The 24,500-nt window shown below is 35.5% G+C and overlaps 1 protein-coding gene across 2 annotated transcripts; it reads left to right on the top strand.

Moving 5' to 3' along the window:
- Nucleotides 1–23,135, top strand: mylk4a (myosin light chain kinase family, member 4a). 2 transcript variants are annotated; one of them, XM_022678164.2, is made up of 15 exons: nucleotides 1–832; nucleotides 7,838–7,978; nucleotides 8,279–8,375; nucleotides 9,366–9,738; nucleotides 10,944–11,203; nucleotides 13,009–13,114; nucleotides 14,857–14,950; nucleotides 15,892–16,001; nucleotides 17,452–17,593; nucleotides 18,591–18,661; nucleotides 18,767–18,895; nucleotides 19,039–19,191; nucleotides 20,335–20,413; nucleotides 20,529–20,583; nucleotides 20,680–23,135. In XM_022678164.2, the coding sequence occupies exons 1-14, from the start codon at nucleotides 320–322 to the stop codon at nucleotides 20,580–20,582; spliced, it is 2,322 nt and encodes a 773-aa protein (XP_022533885.1). In that variant the 5' UTR covers nucleotides 1–319; the 3' UTR covers nucleotide 20,583; nucleotides 20,680–23,135. The 2 variants fall into 2 exon arrangements, with proteins under 2 accessions (XP_022533885.1, XP_022533886.1); XM_022678165.2 differs by lacking the exon at nucleotides 7,838–7,978.
- Nucleotides 23,136–24,500: the final 1,365 nt, after the last annotated feature.

Raw genomic sequence — 24,500 nt, 5'->3', positions numbered from 1 at the left:
TCTTAAAGCTATCTCCAGCTGGAAGGGTTGGAGGAGTGTGGAGAGAACGAAGGGCACATTTGTCACTGTAGGACTTGGAGGACTTGCAGGACTTCAGATTTGTTGCTTGAGTTTTTTTTGAGGTACAGTTTCATTCATCTTCTGAGGTATCGTTGGTTATATATTTTTTGGTTTTGTTACTGCATTAACTGTATTTTATCACGAAGACAAAGCTGGCTACATTGTGCAGAGAAGCTTGTCTTTCAGTTTTTTTGCGGACGTTAGATTGGACTGGCGTTAGACTTGGTCCTGCTTTGATTATTGGTTTCACACTGCCACTATGACGACTTTGGAAGCTAGTCATAGTCCTGGAATTGACCTCATTCAGGTCAGGATCGAGGGTCTCAGCAGCAAAATCGACACGCTAATAGACATCCAGGAGAAGGTCCTGAACCGCCTGGACAGCATGTCCCAGGATCTGGACGGAATAGAGCGGGACATGGAGACTCTGAAGCTGGACAAGGAGGAGATCCACTTGCCTCCAAGAGTAACCACTGATGGACCATCTCGAGACAACAGAGGCGAGGTGAAGGAAATGTGCAAAGAAATGAGCAGCATGATGACGGAGGTGAACCAGCGCTCAGAGCAGCAGAACCAGAAGCTCGAGGGCATGGAGAGGCTGGTGCTGAGCATCCAGCAGGTCGTCAGCTTCATTGGGGAAACCGTCAAGACTTCCAAAGTCATGGAACTCATGTTTAAGGGGCCAGCGGCTCGCAAGGGGCTCAAGAACAAGGATAGCAAGGGCAAGCAACCTGCCAAGAGACAGGCCTCTGGGGAAGGTCTACCAGGCAAGGTGAGTCCAATGAGCTGTGGGATTAGCGACGTCTGTGTTGTGAGGTAGTTGGTTGTCTTTGAGAACTAGTTTGAGGTGTACATTGTAGAGATTCGCTTCAGATGGTGGATCAACGGATTGGTATTCTTGTAGTTAACTTGTAGAGCTTGTAGAATAGTGAACCAATGGCTCCCAATGGTCTCTAATTGGAGAAGTCCCTCAAGGGACATTGCTTTGGTGTGCAAAATTAAATTTAGCAAGTGGGCCCCAGGAAACTGCCTGTGCACCATTTCCAGAAATATGCAGAATGTCCCGGCTCGCAGAGTGCGAGAGCCATGAGTACTTTGAGTACTTTGAACACTCTGTATGGACCTAGGAAAGGTTCACACTCAAAATGGTTCAAAACTGTCAATATGGTGGTAGAGCGTCATCACTTGGGGAGTATCCCTCAAGGCTATGTGTGTGGTACCCTTACATTTACACTTAATGTCTTTGGAGTTGTTTTTACCTACTTTTAATGGACCTGAAGGGTCATATGTGTACTAGTGAACATAAATTATTCTGTACTGTACCATCAATGTGCTTGTACCATTAAACAGATTATGTATATTTTTTTATTTCCTGGTCTTAAAAACATTCCCTCTCTGTAATTCTACTCTACTATCAATGACTCTGTTTGGATGTTTATGTTCTCAAACTGATCTTTAACATTGGATTAACAATTTGAAACCTGTAAATAACAATCTAATACATGTATATTATCACTGTCCAATGAAAAATATGGATCTGCAAATTATTTCTAAAATAATGGCAAAATGTTGTCAAATTTAAATGGAAGTTAATAGAAATTAAGAGTTTATTACAAGTCATTCTAGAGTATTTCTGTTGGTCTTTTTTAAATGATGGAGGGTTAAATTGGACATCATTGGACATCAGCAATATTTATGTTAAGTCATATTTAATACCCACAGGAACTCTAACCTCTTTCACCATCTCTATATCTTCAAAGTATCTATTCAGAGCAGATGAAAGTCGTAAAAGTCAAGTTGAATAGCCGTCATGCACTGTCCAAGTTTCATTCTTGGGATTGTGTTGTATCTTGTTCTTCTCGTGAAAGGGCAACCACATATCTGAACTTTACCTCTGGTGCCCCCTTTTGGTGCTGCCGGAGGTGATGGGTAATGGTAGCACTTGTGCAAAACCATTGGTGGGAAGCTAGCTCTAGTTTTAGCATCCTTAATTATAGCTCTATACAGTCACAGAGGGCTTTGAATGCCTGAGATATTGATGAAGATATTGAAATAGTGATTTATCTTTAATCAATTAGAGAGTAATATTGAATATTGTACACGTTATTTGGGCAAGTTACTCAAAGTACAAAAGTATAGACAGATGCTAGACTAAATTTTTAAGCCATTAATTTGATGGCAAGAGGATAGCAGACCATTGTTGATCTACTTACGGAAAAAGTGCCACTTTATTGGCATTTTTCTAAGCATTTTCTGGGCAGAATTCTAGTGATTAATCAGAGTATTAGACAAATTGAAACCCTTTTCATAGCTCTTTTTGCACCAACAGTTTAGTTTACTAATATTTTTCCAATATTTCTTACTTTTGTTATTTGTTATTTTGTTAACCAATTTATTTATAAATTGGTTTAATGAATGGTTATATGTTTAATCTGAAGCCCCCGAAAGTCGGATTTCGTACTCTGAAAGTCAATAGAGCCTTACCAATTCCAAGCTCAGAATCCAATATGGCTGCACCACCACCCCACCCCCCACACAAACACACACACACACACACACACAACAACAGTAGTAAAAGCAGTAGGTTTGCACAGTGTATTTTCTTTTTTATCTTTTAGTGTCTTATTAAACCAGTTATATATGCATTGCAATATAACAATATAAAACAGATATCAAGCTAAATACACACAATATAAAGTATAATATAAAATTCACCATTAAACACTTATAAAATGCTTCGTATAACTTTTTGGAAACTTAATTAATCATTTAATAAAACGTGAAAATTCTCTTCATGCTTTCTCAATGTATGTTACCTTAATTCATTTGTATTACTCATTGTGCTTGATTAGTATAGATATTTTATTAATGTGATTAAATTATTAATACTAAATCAAAACATATTGATTATGTTTCATAAGCTATGGCTTAATTACATTAATTTAGAATATTTCATCACTGTCAAATGACAGCAAATTTACAGAAGGGAGGTACAACCTTCTTCATTTTTAATGGACGTCAATGTAAAATAGTTATTTCAGGTCATTTTGGAGAATTTATAAGGATGTTTTCATTAAGAAAAGACATTTATCACAATGAAAGAGACGGTTTGTGTGTTTAAATTATGCAATACACTAAAAATTGACTAAAAATTGAGATGATTTACACATTTTTATATTCTATATCCAACATCAGACTATTGTTAAAAATGATAAATTCAATGCTCTTTGATGTTACTATGTAATAACATTATTATGATTTTATATTATCATTATGTCACTAAAATAAAATGATCTTAAAATGACAATTATACTGTTTAGCCTAATTATTCCTGAAACAATATACACTCCAAACAATGTATTATAATAACAGGTATAACCATAGCACTGCTTCAAAGTGTATCAGTCTCAGATTAAGGACACACTCAAACATCTTGCCTTTTTCCAGTCAGATACACTATTATATGCTATAATATAATATAATATACTGTACACTCATACAGTAGCTCAGTTGATCCATATAAACTGAGCTCCATATAAACTGATGATCCATATAAACTGCAATCCAGAACGCAGCAGCACGTCTGGTCTTCAACCAGCCAAAACGGGCACATGTCACCCCGCTGCTCATTGAGCTCCATTGGCTACCAGTTGATGCTCGCATCAAATTCAAAGCTCTTACAATCGCCTACAAGGTGATGACAGAACAGGCTCCTTCCTACCTGCACTCGCTCCTGAAGGCTTACGCTACCTCCCGGCCGCTGCGCTCCTCCAATGAACGTCACCTCGCTTTACCAAACACTCACACAAAGCAATCCAGACTGTTCTCATACAGAGTTCCCCAATGGTGGAACAAACTACCTTCCACTACCAGATCAGGAGAATCTCTCGCTATCTTTAATAAACTCCTGAAGACAGAGCTCTTCAAAGAGCACTTACTCTCTTAACACCTCTAACACACTAACTACTTCTAACCCCATTTCCTTCTTCCCCTCCTTCACTCCTCTATCCTATTATTCCCCTTTGACCTCCTTTTATCCCTATCCAAAGATGTTTTACCTTTAAACTTATTTTACATTGTACTTGACTATTGTAAGTCGCTTTGGACAAAAGCGTCTGCCAAATGTAATGTAATGTAAATGATGCCGTACAGGGAGTATCCTGGATGCAGTATGAGCTGTGTGTAGGTGAGCTCTGTAACACCAGTATAAATCCAGCTCTGATAGCCTTTTATGGAGAGGATGGTGATCGTGATTCCAGTGATTAGGAATGTGTGGTACCGTCAGTGCTCACGTCAGAGACTCACGCTAATCTCTCTCGCCATCTGGGGTGTGAGATATCTGCCCCTCCACCATCGCATCCACTGGCATCCGTCCATCCTCCCGCTCCTTTCATCTGTCTGTCTGTCCGTCATTCAAAATACAACCTGTTGGTTAGGAAAGTTCGCGCCTCAGAAACACGGAAAACATCCCGGGAATGGGAATCTTCGAATGGTAAACACTGATCCCAGACTAGCATGGATAGAGTGCTGGTCTGGGTCCAGGTTCTACACTGCTTACAATGGTTTTGGTTGATCAAATAAAAAAAAAATAATAATAATAAAAATGAATGATCCCAATTTCAATAGTAGCATCTGACACACTGAAATAAATCTGGGTAATATAATACAAAGTAAATAATAGATAAGATATATGATAGCTCATAAATACATTTGAAGTTGGGATAAAATATAAACAATATTTAAACAAAAAATGTGATTCTAACTAGGGTTACACAATATAGGTCATCTTACTGACATCACAATCATACGCAATAATATCGGCAACATTTTTGAATATTTTGAAAGATATTATACACTGAAATATTTGCCATATTACCCACCCCTAATTATCACATCAGGGTACTACTTTTTACTACTTTTTACTGTTTTTAGCTAAATAAAAATTCACACTGTTCTCATTTCCCAATATTTATCTACTAGAGACAGATTGTATTTGTGCAGTATCATTTATTTTACTTTAATCCTGGATTTATGGAGATATATGGAGTGCATTATTAGTATCATGATATTCTGGATCATTGAATTCTGTTAATTTTATATGATAAAATTCTTAATATCTCAGTTAGGGGCGTGCCATATCATATCATTTGCAATAATAAAATAAAATAATGTAAATATATGTATTATATATATATTGATTAATTCAGTATTTTGTCATATCGCCAAGAGTATCGTTTATCCAAAAATACTATAAAATATTGAGCCATATCGCCCACCTCTAATCACAATATATATATTTTGGCTACAATATATTGTATACTGTGATATTAAAACATACAGAGGTGTTCAATTGAGAGGTCATTAATCCGACATTTCATGATATTAATAATGCACTATGATTATAGCAGTTTGGCGTAAAATAAATGGTATTGAACATATAGTTGGATATCGTCTGCCTCAGGTAGATGTTGTCATGCGAAATAAGAACAGTATTTTTATTTTATTTGTTATTTTTAAAAAGTTGTTACATTAGATTGCATTTGCTTTGTGTGCCATAAAGATACCCTGCAATATGACTATTGCACTGGCATCCATTGCATCAACGATGCCTAAATGATATATTGTGAAGCCCTAACTCATTGTCTTAATGTCTTAAGGATTATTAAAACTAATATGAACGACTTTAATTGTGTCTCTGACAAATCGTCTTAAATAGAGATACTCTGATATTATTGTTGTTGAAATCAACTTCAAATCTAGCAAACCAATCACACCAGTTCTTTACACTCTTTATTCTGACTCCTGAGGGTGAATTTACAAATGTTACACTTATATAGCACCTCATCCAAACACACAAACCAATGAAAAGCAGTAGCCAATTGCACACAGCGCACTCTCAACCGAAAACCACCGCAAAAACTGTATGCAACACACAGACCAATTTAGAGTCTTTTAGAGGAATTTACGTGATCTCCATGTGTTGAAACTCGTGCAGATAGATGTGAGGAGAACGTTGAAACTCAGAACAACCAGATATGCACTTGAACCCAAGACCCCTAGCACTGGGAGGTGAACATGCTAACCACTAACCAACCATGGTAACCACTAACAGATTTGAGTAGTGACCATCTTCTTGTGGTGGACGGAGCTGGATATCCTGGTTCTGGGTTAATTTAGGACTTGGAGGGAGGAGGTGGGAGGTGAGGGGGTCACTAGAGGACCTTTGTTATTCTTATAAATTATGTCTGAAGTTTCATATGTCTGAAATGGTATGACATTCCAGGTCTAATATAGCGTGGCACAGGCTGCGTGTTCACAACCTACAGAACAGCCAGACTGATCAGCACCTGATATACAGTATTCTGCTATAGCATATATAGAACATTAATACATGTTTTAAGATAGGCAGACTCATTTAACTCATAAACACTAGTCTAAGGCCCCTTTAAATGGCCCTTTTCACTGTTTTTGAAAGTTCTGTTTTCACTATTATTGTGTATACAGATAAACCAGAGATTTATATAAACACTGACTGAATCTCAAATACCTCATTGGTCCCTATATAGTGCTCTATATACTGTAGGTCATAAAACCACAGAGTCTATAAACAGCCAGGAATAGATTTCAGATTCCCACATATGAATAAATGTAAATAATGTTTATATAGGTCTATAACAAATATATTACAAATTCTATGTTTTTTGACTTGTGTCCTGCAATACTTAGGGTGTGTAATTTGGGATTATATATTATATTATTTGTTTATTTAAAAAAATAAAATAAAAAATACAGATATGTGTGCAAGTAGTCACAATCCGCTATCATTATTATTGTTCTTCATCTACGTCCATTTTTATTCATGCTAACCTATTGTTTGGACTGTAAGGCGCATTTAAAATCCTTTAATTTTCCCCAAAATCATTGTTTATTAATTCTACCAGTCAGGTATTAAGGTAGCAGTAAAGCCACTCCAATGAAGTACAGTGTATTGAGGGTGAGTTTTCAGTGAAGTTCCTTCAGCACTAAGGCTGGGAGTAGCAGCATTAGCATTAGCATTAACCGTTTACCACAGCGCTAGCTCTTTCTCAGTTCAGAGGTAAGTATATTGGACTGTTTGCCATGTTCAAATAAGCTATCGGGCGAAATTTACACCCCACTAGTGCTGCGGTTAGCGGCTAATGCTAATGCTGCTGCACCCAACTGAACTGAACAACTGCAAACTCCACTGAAAACTCACTCTTAATTAACGAATTAACATGTTTTAGGTGAGAAATCTTTAAAGATTGACTTCTAGTGTCGCTTAACACTTTTTATTAATCCGGTTCACCTTATGTGTGGAAATAGACCAAAAATAGACGTTCATTGATAGTGTACCTTATAATCCGGTGTGCCATATATAGTCTGAAAAATACAGTATTAGGTATATCACAATAACTATGTTATTAATGCCTATTAACATGAATAAGACAATAAGTCATCTGTAAATGTATTATTGTGCTAGTGTTTTTTCATTATATCAGTGGCTTAAACATTTTTTTATGTTTTATTACACTTATTTCTTAAACAATATATTGTACAAACAAAAATTGGTTATTGTGACACCCCTATAATGTGTTAATAAGTCATTTTTAAGCATTTGTCTTTAGTGTTTCATCCATCATTACCATATCCATTCATTTCACCTGTATGTTCATGTGTTCACTGTTATAATCGCTCTGTAACCCCTATCATCATGTCCTCCTGTCTGATTCCTGCATTCGTATTGTGTCTGAAACAGAAATCCACTTCTATAAAAGCCATTAAAGGGACAGAAGAGTTAACCCTGGCATGTGAGGAACCCAGCAGCCTGGAGTCTACGCACAAGTTTAAACTACACGGACCAAAGCATTACCTTTCCTCAAAGAAACCCTTCAACCTTGTACGTTTATCTGTTGTGTCGCCAGTGTCGTCCGTGGTGCTAATGATGGTGTATGGCTGGCTGGTGTATTTATGTACTGTAACATGCAGTGTCTCCAGTTTGCTGTATTTTTCCTAAAATTAATTCATCTAAAATTGAGTTGCGCTTTTAGATGCAAGCAGTAGACGCCCAGTAACATTCTATGCTGGCTGATCATTCATAGAATGAGGAAAAAAATGAGTGTTAGTTCATTAAAAAGTTAATTTTTCTATTTTTTTTATAAGAATTTTCATTTTTTTTCTATTGTCCTTTCTACTAAAGCTGAAGGATCATAAGCCAAAGGATGGGAAGGAGAAGTCTCGTCTGAGTCTCAAGGGCTTGAAGGCACAGAAGAAGAAGAAGCCCCCAGACACTACAGGTATATATATATATAAAAAAAAGACTTTGCTAAAATCTAGGGTCACACTAAGTTTCACAATAACACTCCTTTTAATAACAGTGTAACTACTGGTGAAGTACACATTGTTACAGATTTTTTATAGCTGTACAGGTTCTTTAATTACGCATGTATAAAAAGGTTGGTTAGAACAAATATCTTAATATTTTAATTCCATGATAAAATCTGAATTATGCTTTTTTAAAATAGTATTATTCCGAAACAATTACAGCCTTAATTACATCCCAGACAAGGGCTGTTGGAGAAGTTTATACACAAGCAATTACACACCCACAGGAGATCAGGAGATTGCCGGTTCGAATCCTGTTCATGCAGCTTGCCATCAGCTGCCGGAGCCCTGAGAGAGCACAATTGGCCATGCTCTCTCTGGGTGGGTTGAACTCTAATGAACTCTGGGAGTTCGAAAGGAGGCGGCGTCTGACTTCACATTTTTCGGAGGAGGAAGCATGTTCTAGTCTTCATCCTCCTGGTGTTGGCTGATTACTAGTGATGGGGGAGTCCTAATGAGTGTGTTGGGTAATTGGCTCTGGAAAAAAATGGGATAAAAAATTAGAAATAAAATAAAATAAAAAAGATACAAGCTGTACAGGACTAGGATAGTAATGTAAGCTTAGCTAACTCAGCCTTGGCATTTGTTTATTGGTGTAAATTTGACTGAAAGGTCTTCTTCTGTGGCTTTCTGTGCTCTCGATATGGCTTTAATTTAATGCAGTAATGTTTCCCCTCTTTCCCATAGTTTTCATTTCAAATTAAAAGCCCTGTGGTGTGATGGCGGAACATTTCATTACATTCTGATGCAAATTGGGGCTAAAATTGATTGCTAATTTACCTCAGACCTGAGGCTTTCGTCTGCAATCTCACAAAAAAAAAACATTGACTTGAAAATTAGAGTTTCATTAATTTAGTTCAGTTCATAAATTTCTGATTTTGCCTTTGATGTTTCCTACACAGACGTCACCTCTCTGAAGAAGCAGGCCCTGCTGCTGGAGGAGGTTCAGAAACTAAACCGAGAAAATGCTGAGCGATCCACCGTGTCTGTGGAGCTGGAGGTTCTGGAGGAGCCTGTTCAGGACCTCATCCTGGAGGAGCCCAAGGCTCCCATAGCCGAGCAGGAGGAGCTCTCGGAGGAGGAACCGGAGGCCAGAGATGAGCCTAAACAGGAGGAGGAAGAAGTAAAGGTGGAGAAGGTGGAGAAGGAGGAGAATGAACCTGAGGAGAAAGCTGAAGAGGAGGTGGCAGAAATCACAGAGGTGCTGGAGGAGGAGAAAAAGGAGGAGGAGCCTTTCGGCGTTCCTGAGGTGGAGGCTGAGAACACAGTCCAGAGGTATACATCTTAAGAAAATATGTATATTTTGGCCTTTAAAACTTAAAAAAAGTGATTTAAGATTCATATATCATATTTTAGACTATACACATGCAGCGTATTGTCCATTTAAATCACTTTATTTTCACTTTCACTTTCATTGAATGCTGATTTTATTATGAAAATTGGTTTATAATAAAAATGGGGTTTAAAAGATTACCTTTATATTTTACCACGACAGGGAAGACTTCAGCCTAATATGGACACAATATGAGAAAAATTGAGTGAAATTTGTATTATTATTTGCTTTATATTTTAACATGCAGTGAGTGTCTTCACTGTCAGTGATGTCAAAGGTTACTTTCTTAAAGAGGCGGAGTTATCCAAATATGACAGGGCAAACAGGGAAATCTTAACTTGATATTTACACGAAAATAGCTGAATTAATAAATGGATTGCCTAAATTAGTTATAAAAATCTTCAAAACTTGAAAGCAAGCTGAAATAAAAAAGGAGTAAGGAGGCTACTTTTAAAATGTAAGGAGTATAAAGTACAGATAATTGTGTGAAAATATAATGATTAGAAGTAAAAAGTAAAGTATAAATAACCAACATTTCTACTTAGAGTTGTCCTTTATTACTTGACACCTTTGAAAATGTAGAAAATGTACCTTATAAATTTATGTACACTTAAAACATTAAGAGACCACTTCAGTTTCTGAATCAGTTTCTCTTATTTTGCTATTTATAGGATATACATTTGAGTAAAATAAACATTGTTTTAATCTGTAAACTACGGAAAACATTTCTCCCAAATTCCAAATAAAAATATTGTCATTTAGAGCATTTATTTGCAGTTCATATTCAGAAAGTTTTAAGAGTTCAGAAATCAATATTTGGTGGAATATCCCTGGTTTTTATGCATTTTGGCATGTTCTCCTCCACCAGTCTTACACACTGCTTTTGGATAACATTATGCTTTTCACTCCTAGTGCCAAAATGTAAGCAGTTCAGCTTGGTTTGATGGCTTGTGATCATCCATCTTCCTCTTGATTATATTCCAGAGGTTTTCAATTTGCTAAAATCAAAGAAACTCATCGTTTTAAGTGGTCTCTCTTTTTTTTCTTTCTCCAGAGCTGTAAATCGTTACACAGTGTTTGCATGAAATTTAAACAAATATGCTGCAACACAGAATTTTAAAACAGTTCTCTTATGTAAATCCTTCAGATGTGAATCTGAACAAGTGGACGAGACGACCACCAGCAGCAAGCGGCGAGTAACGGAGGAGGACCTGGAGCTGGAGGACCACAAGAAGAGCAGGGTGGAAGAGGGTGAACAGGAGGAGGAAAGCCCAGTGGAGGTGCCTGAAGATCTGCGGGGTGTTTTTAAAGCGGACGGGGTGGAAATCCACTTAGATTTCAGCAAAATCAAGCAGCAGCAGCAGGAGGACATACCTGACGACTCGGAGTGTGAACAGTTCTTCATTGGTGAGCATCATTTAAATGTTTGAATGAAATATTTGTAAATTAATTTTAAATAATATTAAAATGCTTTTTGGAGTTTTATGTCCTTGAGGATCTGAAGGAAATACAGCTCTGGAAAAAATGAAGAGAGCACTTCAGTTTCTGGATCAGTTTATCTGATTTTGCTATTTATAGGTTTATGTTTGAGTAAAATGAACATTGCTGTGTTATTCTATGAACTACCGAAAACATTTCTCCCAAATTCCAAATAAAAATATTGTCATTTAGAGCATTTATTTGCAGAAAATGAGAAATGGCTGAAATAACAAAAAAGATGCAGAGCTTTCAGACCTCAAATAATGTAAAGAAAACAAGTTTAAATTCATAAAGTTTTAAGAATTTAGAACTCAATATTTGGTGGAATTACCCTGATTTTTAAACCACAGTTTTTATGCATCTTGGCATCATGTTCTCCTCCACCAGTCTTACACACTGCTTTTGCATAACTTTATGCTGCTTTGCTCCTGGTGTAAATATTCAAGCAGTTCAGCTTGGTTTGATGGTTTGTGATCATCCATCTTCCTCTTGATTATATTCCAGAGTTTTTCATTTTGGTAAAATCAAAGAAACTCATAATTTTTAAGTGGAGTCTTATTTTGTCCAGAGCTATATATCAGCAAGCTGAAAATCCAGGACACTTGTTTACAGACTGTGCCTGGTCTGCTAGAACAAGTGACAGAGCATTAGGCAGCTAATTGAGTTAGCGGCATTGAGTATAGAGTTACTACTGTATCTGCTGAAGTCAGTGAGACGAGTTGAGTTGTTATTAAGAACAGCATACTTTACTACTTTAATATATATATATATGTCATATATGTATATATGTCTCTGCCTTAAGCGTTTTCACCTGTATTCATTTGAAGCTCCGCCCCCTTGTTACCTGTTTCTGTTGTTTCCTGTTACGCCAGTGTATTTATACCCCAGCGTTTCCCGTTTTCTTTGTCGGTTCTTGTACGTTTTACGTCTGTTAGGTTGTAGGTTTTTCTTTGTTTTCCGTATTCCTATGTTCTCAGTGATTCTTTCTTTATTTATTACTTTGTTTTGGTATATTGTTTGTTTGTTTTCTTCATTTTTAAACAAAATCACTCGCATTTTCGTCTGCTCTCCGCATTTTCTCCCTGCTCCCTGCACAACCGTGACATTCTCAGTGGTTTTACCTTCTCAATTAGTGTTTTTCTTTTTTCTTTTAATTTATTTTCTACATGTGGAATTACTTATTAAACAGCTAAAAAAGTGTTTATGCTCCACAAAGTCAGTGCAATGTTTTTTGAAAATTTAACAGCACTTCATGCTTCCCTCTGCGTACAGCTTTTATAGAGATGCAGATTTCATTTTTCAGCAGGACTTGGCACACTGCCCACACTGCAAAAAGTACCAATAAAATGAAAAAATAAATGCTTAAAATAGATCACTATGTGTTTAATATATCTATATAGTATATGAGTTTCATATTTTGAACTGAATTACTGAAATAAAGTAATTTTTCAATGATAATTATTTTTTTTTGAGATGCACTAGTATTGTCCAGCTTTAGCCACTCATAGATATAAGTGATAATAAATTGGATAATTCTACTGCTTTATTAAAGTTGATGTGTTCAGTAGCCATTTTGGATTTTGTACTTGGATTTTGTGCTTCTGACTTGTGGGGACGTTCCAGTTGAAATTTAATAAAGTTAATTATTGAATTAAATGGAACGTAGCATGAGATACAAGGTAAACTATATAAATGTATATATTTGTTATTTATTCTGCTTTTCTATTATTTAGACTGCACCCCACCGCCAGGAGCTCCCTTCAACCACCGCGTGGTTTCAGCCAAACCCAACCAAATCAACAACTTCTACACCATCAACCGGCAGGAAGTCCTGGGAGGGTGAGTTCAGCTAATGCTCTTCTGCTTTCTAATCATTTCACTCACCTTCGACTGTGGAAATCAGATTAAAAGCAGAGGACAGAATGTATGAAATGAAGCGGTGAGACGGTGAGACGGTGTGACAGCAGAAAGTAAAGTCCTCTAATCCTGGCGGAGAGGCGTTGCATAACCCCCTCCCACCGCTGAGACCTGCTCTCCTCTCCTCTCCTCTACCCCCATTCATAGCTACAGAGTCAGGGGCGGTTATTTTTACCTCAGGCTTTCTGGGTATGTGAAACTGAACCCCCCCGCCAGCTGGAGGCTAATCACTAAGTGTTAATCTAGTGCTTCAAACAGGCGCCCCCACTTGCTGTTAATGGAACAGTTTGGAAAAGTACTACAGATGCACCACTGTGGGAGTTCTCAGAGCTTATTATTATTATTATTATTATTGCTGAGCATCACTGTGAGATCTAGCATCTTGTCCCTGTCATGCAAAAATGTTGTATCTCTATTTTTGCTCTTTGCTATTTTTATTTTTTTGACATAATGAATCTGTCTGATGTTCTTTACATTGTGTCAACATTTTAAGAGAAATTGAAAAAAAGGAATGCTTCAAAACTACTTGAAATAAAAAAAAATCAATTAATTCCCATTAAAAAGTTAGATTTGATATTTTTCCTTCTATAAAATTACTCTTTTGGACATACAAAAGTTTTGTGTGACAGTATGCACACTGTGAGTAGGTAAAACATGTATGTTTTTTCATCTTAATAAGATATAAGTAATAACTTTAAATAGTATCAACCAGAGACTGTAAAAAAGATGGACGCCGTGTCGCGGTTCCCATTCATTCAATGAAAATGAAGCCAAAATCTTCCGCCATGTTGACGATCCTGATACCCGAGTCTGTAGAGCGCAGTAGAGACCAGAGGAGGGAGAAAGACTGTGGAGAGACAGCCTACTCATTTGAATAACCCCGCCCCTGAGGGCTGCCTCGAGGTCACAGGCTGCAGAGCGGGGCGGAGCGGAGCTGACGGTCTGTTATTAGTCCCGCCCATAACCAGCCCTTTTACAATAACCACACCTTTTTTGAATAGAGCTGAATAACGCTTTAAAAAACGAATTCTGTGGGGATATAAAAATTGTACAATATAAGCAGAGGTTACACTAGCTGCTGCATTTAAATAATGGAGGTAGAATTACAGTATATTAGAAAAAAAACGTGATTGAAAGTTGTCTGTTTTGCCATTGAATCCTATGGGGATGGGTGGGGTTACACAGCTTTCTGAAACCGAACAGCAGGGGGCGCCCGACCTGTGGTGGCTTCACTTTTGAGAGACGATGCTCTGTCCAGCTATACACAGTCTATGGTATCAACAGATTGATTTTTGTTTTTTTTTATTAGAAAGATTGACCATTACAAAAGACTGGGATATCAAATCAAATCTATCATTTGATTAATTGCCCACTTAACAGGAGGATATTCATATAACTTGGTAAAAAGTACATATATGACAGATATGATAGTTTTAAATGGATTTATAAAGTACTGAGAATTTGATCAGATCAGATTGTCAAAGTGTAGCTATCAAACACATCTGACTATAACAGCTTTACTAAAAGAAAGGGGCCAGAAGGTAATGTAGACACATATAATAGTTTATCATTTCTAGCCAAGGAAATGTCAGATTTATGCAGAGAATTTGAGTAACGTTTCTTTTTTCCGGTTCTCCAATTTTCTTTTGATTTTTGTCTCACAGAGGCCGTTTTGGTCAGGTTCACAAGTGTATTGAAAATTCCTCTGGACTCACACTGGCAGCAAAGATCATCAAAGCAAGGTCTGAGAAGGAAAAGGTATGAACAACCTTTAATTATTACATCTGAATTACATGCAAAGTCTTTAAATATGACTAAAGACAGGGGTTTTATTTTATTGAAGTTTTTTTACACATCAGAAAGGAACAAGACCATTCTAAAAACAATATTAAATATTAAATTAATACTTAATGTAACTTATATCTGAATATTTGCAGATGTTTAGAAAACTTAGTTAGAACCCACAACCCTGTAATCAATGACCCAAACCTATTCTAATCTACCGCTACTAAGTATGATCAGCAAAGCTACTAAAAAGAGCAGAGTAGACAGCTTGAGATTTATATAAAACTCTGGAAAAAAATAAGAGAGCACTTAAAAATGATGAGTTTCTTTGATTTCACCAAATTGAAAACCTCTGGAATATAATATCAAACCAAACTGAACTGCTTGCATTTTTGCAACAGGAGTAAAGGCATAAAGTTATCCAAAAGCAGTGTGTAAGACTGGTGGAGGAGAACATGATGCCAAGAAGCATGAAAACTGTGATTAAAAACCAGGGTTATTCCACCAAATATTGATTTCTGAACTCTTAAAACTTTATGAATATGAACTTGTTTTCTTTGCATTATTTGAGGTCTGAAAGCTCTGCATCTTTTTTTGTTATTTCAGCCATTTCTCATTTTCTGCAAATAAATGCTCTAAATGACGATATTTTTATTTGGAATTTGGGAGAAATGTTTTCTGTAGTTTATAGAATAAAACAAAAAAAAGTTAATTTTACTCAAACATAAACCTATAAATAGTAGAATCAGAGAAACTGATTCAGAAACTGAAGTGCTCTCTTAAAATTTTCCAGGAAGCTTAAAATATATTGGTATCAAACCCACAACCTTCTGATTGATAACCAACCACTGTCAAGTTTAGTAAGCAGAACGTGAGTCCAGACTCACCATGTTATGTGCTATTTACTCTAACAGGAGGTGGTAAAGAATGAAATTCTGGTCATGAACCAACTGGACCATGCCAACCTGATCCAGCTCTACGCAGCTTACGAGTCCCGGAACGACATCATCCTCGTCCTTGAATAGTATGTACAAGCCATGCGCTTATTTTTACAGCAGTATGGCTATATTTAAGAGTGAGAACAGAAGCACTTGTCTCTTCTTTCTATGAACAACCTTTCTGGCATCTTAAATTGTGCCCTGGCTAGACTGGAGCATCTGCAAGACTCTGTGGTGTCCTCTAGTGGCCACTCTACTGGATGTACTGAATATACTGAATGCAAAATGTAAATCATGATTATTGGAACTATATTATTTATTGCACACAAACTACTGTACATATTGTGGCTTCTATTTTATGAATGGTCATTTACTCCTTGACTCACTGCATTAAGCCTAAAATGAGCTAAAATGTGCTTGGGCCCCTGGAATTGCCACTTGAGGCCATATTTACCAGTATACCAGTATATACTGTAGGTTTCCATTTATTTTTGTACTTAATTTAACCCTCCTGTTATTTTCATTTTTCAGGGACAGCAATGATGTTCCTGGGTCAGTTTGACCCGGTTCATGTTTAACTATCCAAAAGATGTCTGAAACCAAAAAAATCCTAACAAGCAGTGTGAATATTTAATTATTAACTCCATTACTATCCAATTATCCAGTTATTCTTTCAATATTTACTGCAACGGTGTTCCTTACCGGTCCCTAAGTACTATGTAGTTACACTGTAACAATCCATGTAACTACAGTGTAACTACTAATGAAGTACACATTGTTACAAATTAACTACAGAGGTACAGGTTATGTAATTACACATGTGTATTAAGGTTAATTTTGACTTGTGTAATAGAGTGTACTTACACATGTAATAGAGCAAGTGTACTTACACATGTGTAACAACGTGTGTGTACTCAATCAGCCCTAATTACATACTAGACAATAGCTGTTGGATAAGTTTATACTCAACTTATCACAAACACTATTACACATGTGTAAGTACACACACATTGTTACACATGAGTAATTACATAACCTGTACCTCTGTAGTTAATCTGTAACAATGTGTACTTCATTAGTAGTTACACTGTAGTTACATGGATTGTTACCGTGTAACTACATAGTACTTAGGGACACTTATTATAAAGTGGGACCTCCTTACCTCTAACAGGTAATGGTTCAATTAGTATAATTCACTCATTTCTATAAAAAAAACTGTTCAAACTTTTTTAATGTTTCACTACTTTGTTTTTACTTTTAAAAGACCAACAAATAAAACACAATAGTTTTACATAACATTAAATATTGCAATTTTGATTTAATTTTAGTTTTTACAGAGGGTGGTTGCAAATATGTGAGATTAGCCATTTTTATATTATATGTTATTTACACTAATGAAGAAAATCCTATATCTTTCAATATTAAAACAAGTCAATTTGACCCATAACATAACAGGAGGGTTAATCATACGTTAAATGTTATAAATGATGTTTAGATGGTTTTAAATATCTGTCTCTCTGTGCTGTTTGCTGGCAGTGTGGACGGCGGGGAGCTTTTCGACAGGATTATTGATGAGAACTATAAGCTGACTGAACTGGACTCAGTCATGTTCATCAGACAGATCTGTGAGGGTCTGCGCCACATGCACAAGATGTATATCCTTCACCTGGACCTGAAGGTGTGATTATCTCAAAACCCTGAGAATATAATAATATTAGAGCTAATCTAAGTAGAATAGATTTTAACATGGTTTTAGGTTCAGATGTTCAGATTGTCTGTGTCTATTTATAGCAATTTAATTAAAGAAAAAGAAAAAAAACACTAATTATTTAAAAAAAATGAGTACTAATATTTATTGTGTTTTACCCTACACAGTTTTTTTTGGGTTTTTTTTTTGCAAAATACAGTTTTCAAATATTTTATGAATACAAATAACATATGGATTTACTTGTATTAAAAAATAATAATAATCACACAAGGAAATGTATGTGACAGATATGTAAAGTTATAAAAAACTGGCTAATAAAATAAATAAATAAATAAAATAACAATAAATATGTATATTTTCAAATATGACATATTTCGGCCACATATTAATACATATAAACATACTGTATATATGTTACACAATTATTTAATAAAATATTAAAGAACATCACCAAAAGAACCTCATATCTCAATAAAATGACTTTTCAAGAGGGGAAAAAACTTACATTTTAATAGAAGTCAATTAGAATATGTTCTAAGCATTTTGAATTGTTTCATATTTATTTCATGTCAAAAAGCAAAAAAATGGCAATAATGGAAATACAAGGATTTAGGGAGACTATAAAATATATCTAGTACTATTTTATATATATCACAAGTTTAGACACACCTTCTCATTCAATGCTTTTCTTTATCCTTTTTTTATTTAATTTATTTTCTACATTGTAGATTAATATTAAAAAAGACACCAAAACAATGTAAAAAAAAACACAAAAAGAAAGAAAAGAAGTTTTGTACTGTACATGTACTTAATTACATTTTTGGTTCCATACTAAGCTTTTGGCAAACTATTCATATTTTTACTATAGTGCATTTTCTACATATTTTCTCACTCCTGTTTTTTTTTTTATTATAAAATGAGTTAAAACAACTAACAAAATGCTTATATATATTTTTTTTTTTTCTAGCCAGAGAATATCCTGTGTGTTAGCAGACTGACAAACAAAATCAAGATCATCGACTTTGGGCTCGCAAGGAAGTACGTATTTCATCTTGTTTAGTTTCAGTTCTATAAAATTTTATTAGTAATTAAAAATACTGTGTAGTATTAGAAATGAGTGTTCTGGTTCCTGTGGTCTGGTAGGTATCAGCCCAGAGAGAAGTTACGGGTGAATTTCGGCACTCCGGAGTTTCTGGCTCCGGAGGTCATCAACTACGACTTTGTGTCCTTCAACACGGACATGTGGAGTCTGGGAGTGATCGCATACATGCTGTAAGAACCAGCACTATTACCACATATACACATTTTACTGCCTTAAAACACATGATTTAAATGAAAAAACAAGATATAAAATTTTTAAATATTAAATGATATTTAAAGTATCACTGAATAACACACCTGACTGTGTGTAACAGTTTGAGCGGTCTGTCGCCTTTCCTCGGAGACGACGATAACGAGACCCTGAACAACATCCTGTCCTGCCAGTGGAACTTTGAGGAAGATGAGTTTCTGGGGATTTCAGAGGAGGCCAAGGACTTCATTTCCAAACTGCTCCTCATCAATAAAGGGTGCCTGTCTTTACATTTATCTCTATACATACATATATGTGCATTCAATTAGTTGATTGATTACCCCATACATCTATTCTATCATTCATGCCTACACATGTCCATCAATCTGTACATTCATACACCAACCCATCAATCAATCCACTTATCAAACCATTGTGCAGTTCATGAATTGATTTATTACCCCACACCTCAATCCATCCATTTATTCATTCATTCATTCATCTATACCTTCATCCATATTTTCACCAACCTATTGATCATTCCATTCATCAATTTCAATAATTTACCTGTCCATCCATCCATTCCAATCTCCATCAATCCACTCACTAACCTGTTGTGCTTTCCTATCACGTATTGTTCCTCCATCCATCCATGTATCCATCTATCCATACATCTATTCTACCATTCATCTCTCCACACATTCATCCATCCATTCATACCTTCATCAATCCATCCATTCATCCATCATTACATTCATCAATGTAATCCTCTGTCTAGCCAATCATTTACCAGTGCATCCATCCATCCATATATCCATCCATCCATCCATCCATCCATCCACCAACCCATTGATCATTACATTTAATGTATTCAATTTATTTCCCTGTCTAGCTAATCATTTACCAGTGCATTCATCCATCCATCCAGCCAGCCATCCATCTAGCCATCCATTCCAATCACCATCAATCCACTCACCAACCTTTCGTGCATTCCATTCACTGATTGATTCCTCCATCCATGCATCCATCCATTCGATCATTCATCCATCCACCCATCCATCTATTCTACCATTCATCCCTCCTCCCATCCATCCATCCATCCATCCATTCATCCATCCATCTATTCTGCAATTCATCTCTCCTCCCATTCATTCATCCATCCATCCACCCACCAACCCACTGATAATTCCATTCACCAATTAATTCCTCTGCCTAGTCAATCATTTACCAGTCCATCTATCCATCCATCCATTCATCCATCCATCCATCCATCCATCCATTTGTCCATCCATCCACAACCCACTGATTATTCCATTCACCAATTCATTCCACTGTCTAGTCAATCATTTACCAGTCCATCTATCCATCCATCCATCCATCCATCTCTCTGATCTAATTATGTGTTTGGTTGTGTGTTCAGCTGGAGAATAGGGGCTACTGAAGCTCTGAAGCACCCCTGGCTCTCAGACCCAGCAGTCCATCATCGCCTGCGCATGAAGGTACATTCTGCTTACACACACACTCACACACAGTTACACACACTTGTACACACTCACACACTCACAAACACAACGTAACCAGTCAATTCACTTGTGTGCTGTGTTTGTAATGCAGAAGAACATGTGCAGATCGCGGAGAAATTCCTGCGTTCCTCTCCCCGAGAGCTAATGTAAGACCCCCACCCACCCCTACAATAGACACAACACTGTAAATCAGTTTTATTAGTTAATATCACAAGACTAACAGGTTTCATTCTGTCTCGTAGGTAAAGGAGCGCCCTGGCCAGCTTTAACTACCAGCCGAGGCCATCTGGACCAAGCCTGCTGTGCCTGGACATTACTTGTACACATTTACCTACCTGTTAGCTACACTGTCTGGATCAGTAATCGCACAACTTATCGCCTTCCTGGTAACTGCAGTCACTTTGCTTGTTACACCTTGTGCCTGCACTGTTAAAATAGCGTCAGAGTTTAGGAATAAATCTATACTGATGGGTGTGGTGGTCTGAAGTGGAAGTGAGGTGTGTTCAGGTAAATTTCTGGCGTGTTTCTATGTTGGTATCAGAAAACACAGGTGCGCCACTGACTGACTAAAACCATGTACACCCCCACTTGTTAAACACACAAATAAATGTGCTACAAAGTGCAAATCCAGCTTTTACATCAACAATAAACAATATAAAGAATAAAATAACACTGCTGGTCTCTTAAATGATCAGCTAGTGTATCTTCTCTGTTAAGATGCACAAAAGCCCCACGCTGTAAAGATATGAAAGCGCCAAAGTCAGAGCTCACCTGGTTCTTAAAGAGAATGACAACCAACACACTGATTTCACGTTACACGCAAAATTAACCACACCCAAAAATTATGAGTAAAATTTATTTTTAAAAAAGTTTTGCAACTTTTTGCATTTGTTTTTTTTTTAAGTAAATTTAATTTCAGATAAATTTAAGTGACTTCAGCTCGGTTTCAAGACTTGTTAACTGAACTTCAGTCACTTTTAATAACATTTACTTAATTTCTGCATACAATATTCCCTAATTACAATTACTTAATGTATACAATATTACTCAAATAATTGTATTCATAATATAATTATAATTCCGGAAATTTAAATATTGTTTTAAAGAATGTGTTACAGTCCATCCATGTGCTGAGACAGTGTAATATGTGTGTTTTAACCAAAAAATATTTAAATTTCAGGAATTATAATATATTATGTATCATACATTATTTGAGCAATATTGTATAAATGAAGTAAATGTAATTAGGTAATATTGTATGCAGAAATGAAGTAAAGTTTACTAAAAGAAAGGATTGACTGTAGTTCAGTTCACTTATTTACTCTTTGTAACATTTAAGTCTTGAAAACGAGTTGAAGTTAAATTAAATTTATCTGAAATTAAATTTACTTAAAAAAAAGCAAATGCAGAAAGTTGCGAAACTTTTTCTAAGTTAATTTTACTCATCGTTTTTTTTCAGTGCATTATCTAATTACCCAAGTGTAAGTAAACTCATTGATCTGATTACTGTTCAGATCTGATTTTTAGCATTTAAACACTTTTATTAGTATCATCACTGTAGTATAAATGATTTACAGACATCGTGTGACTGTAATAGTGACCAGAAGGCACCGTATGGGTCTGTTCCACTGATAGACTGTCTAGATGTGAAGAGAACGCCACTGTGCAGCAGGATGAGCTTGTTTTTTTTTTTTTTGAGGTGTTTTAATGATGTTGTGTGTGAGTATTGCAGAGTATTGTGTCTTTAGTTCTGTGTGTAAACCCAGGTTTGATGATCAAAAGGACTGCCAAAGAGAGTTATGAGAGAACCTTCATGTAGTTTAGGTACGGTAGTTATAATATGTTTATATGTTTATTCTGATGGGATCTCTTCTAGTTTTATAAATGTACATAAATATTAATATTATAACAGAACAGAGCAGATTATAGTTAACAGTTTAGAGATGTTTTAGGGAAGCATGATCTCTTGCAGTGTATATATACGTACAGCAATATATACATACATATTTATATATATATAATATAATATAATTTGTGTTTTCTTTAGTTCTGTAATTTTGCCTTATGTTAAAACCCCAATTTTGCCAGTTCTGTGTTAAGCTGTCCAATAAGGGTCGACTCGACTGAGAGTACTGTAACGGTTGATTTTACCAATCATGTATTTCCAATTGACTGAAGCATTAAATCTGATACAGGTGTAGAATTATAGTATTAATAAGCGAATGTCATTTTTCTGAGGTGTTAAAAATAATTTGGAGGAATCTCTGTATTGCCCTGAATCACATTGGATTATAAATTGTCTGATCAATAATTATATAATCTGGCACAAAAACAGAAAGATTGCAATGTGAACTGACAATACATACAAATTCATAACCCCAATATATATATATATATATATATATATATATATATATATATATATATATATATATATATGATTTCTGTGAATGTTACAGACATACCTGCATGTGTTCACCTATTATGCTGCATTTTGTGCACTTTACTGTGTTATTTATTTTTTAACAGATGATGTCCACTGACTGATCAGATAGATTGTAAAAGCCAATACACTTTAGAGGATGTGTGTTTTGTAAGCCAGTAGTTCTGTAACTTTCCATATTGTTTATGTGTGAATGAATGACGAAGAAAAAAAATATATACATTTTTACAATACATTAAAGTCATTTAAGTCTTATTTTGTCTTGTTAATTTATTATACATTTTTAGCTTTAAACGTCATCTTTGAAAAGTTACTTTATGTCAGTAATTCGGTTGAAAATGTGAAACTCATATACTATATAGATGTATTAAACACATAGTGATCTATTTTAAGCGTTTATTTCTTTTATTGTTGATGATTATGGCTCACAGCCAATGAAAACCCAAAAAGACTTATTATAATTAGGTACTTTTGGCTACAGTGTGGGCAGTGTGCCAAGTCCTGCTGGAAAATGAAATCCGCATCTCCATTATAAAAGTTGTCAGTAGCAGAGGGAAGCATGAAGTGCTGTAAGATTTTGTGGGAAAACAAAAACTGCACTGACTTTAGACTTGATAATAAAACACAGTGGATCAACACCAGCAGATGACATGTTTCTCCAAACCATCACTGATTGGTGGAAACTTCACACTAGACCTCCAGCAGTTTGGACTGTGTGTCTCTCCACTCTTCCTCCAGACTCTGCTACCTTGATTTACAAATAAAATGTAAAATTTACTGATGATCAGTGATGGTTGGAGAGACATGCTGATCATCTGCTGATGTTGATCCACTGTGTTTTATTATCAAATCTAAAGTCAGTGCAGTTTTGTTTTCCTGCAAAATCTTACAGCACTTCATGCTTCCCTCTGTTTTCATTTTCCAACAGGACTTGGCACATTGCCCACACTGCCAAAAGTATCAACTGATCTTATATAATATTCTAATTTTCATTGGCTGTAAGCCATAAACATCAGCAATAAAATAAATAAACACTTAAAATAGATCACTCTGTGTGTAATACATCTTTATAATAAATGAGTTACAATTTGAACTAAATTACTGAAATAAAATAACTTTTCATGCAACAAAAAGTATTTAAACTAAAACAGCGAAGACTTTGGCATAATCACAATAATAGATGCTCTAGGAATGCCATTATAAGCCAATATAGAGTTATAATTACATAGTTTTAAAGAATGCCAGAATTAGTTATATTAGGCATTGCGCCTTTACAGTATTTTGTTGATTACTGTAGTAAAATAACAAATAAACACTAAAACCAAATAAAATAATTTACATGCAGCTTCACAAATCACACATATTTTACCTCAGAGAATCTTGATTATAAAACAGGTATTTTTTCTTTAAATATAAATGTATAAAGATAAATGCATAATAACACTAGTTTTTTATAAGTCTTTCTTTGCTAAAAATAATTCTTCTTTTGTGATGCTTTTCTAGGCTTTTACCTTTTCATCACCTCTTTCAGTTGTTTCAAGAGTTTGTTTTGAATTTACATCACTAAACCTTTTAATAATTTTTTGTGATCTCTTTCAGTTGTTTCAGATGTTTGTTTTT

This window comes from Astyanax mexicanus, chromosome 8 (assembly GCF_023375975.1).
Source record: "Astyanax mexicanus isolate ESR-SI-001 chromosome 8, AstMex3_surface, whole genome shotgun sequence".
NCBI classification, from domain to species: domain Eukaryota; kingdom Metazoa; phylum Chordata; class Actinopteri; order Characiformes; family Acestrorhamphidae; genus Astyanax; species Astyanax mexicanus.
Note: the sequence above shows the minus strand (reverse complement) of the source record. Positions and strands in the feature narration are given on the sequence as shown.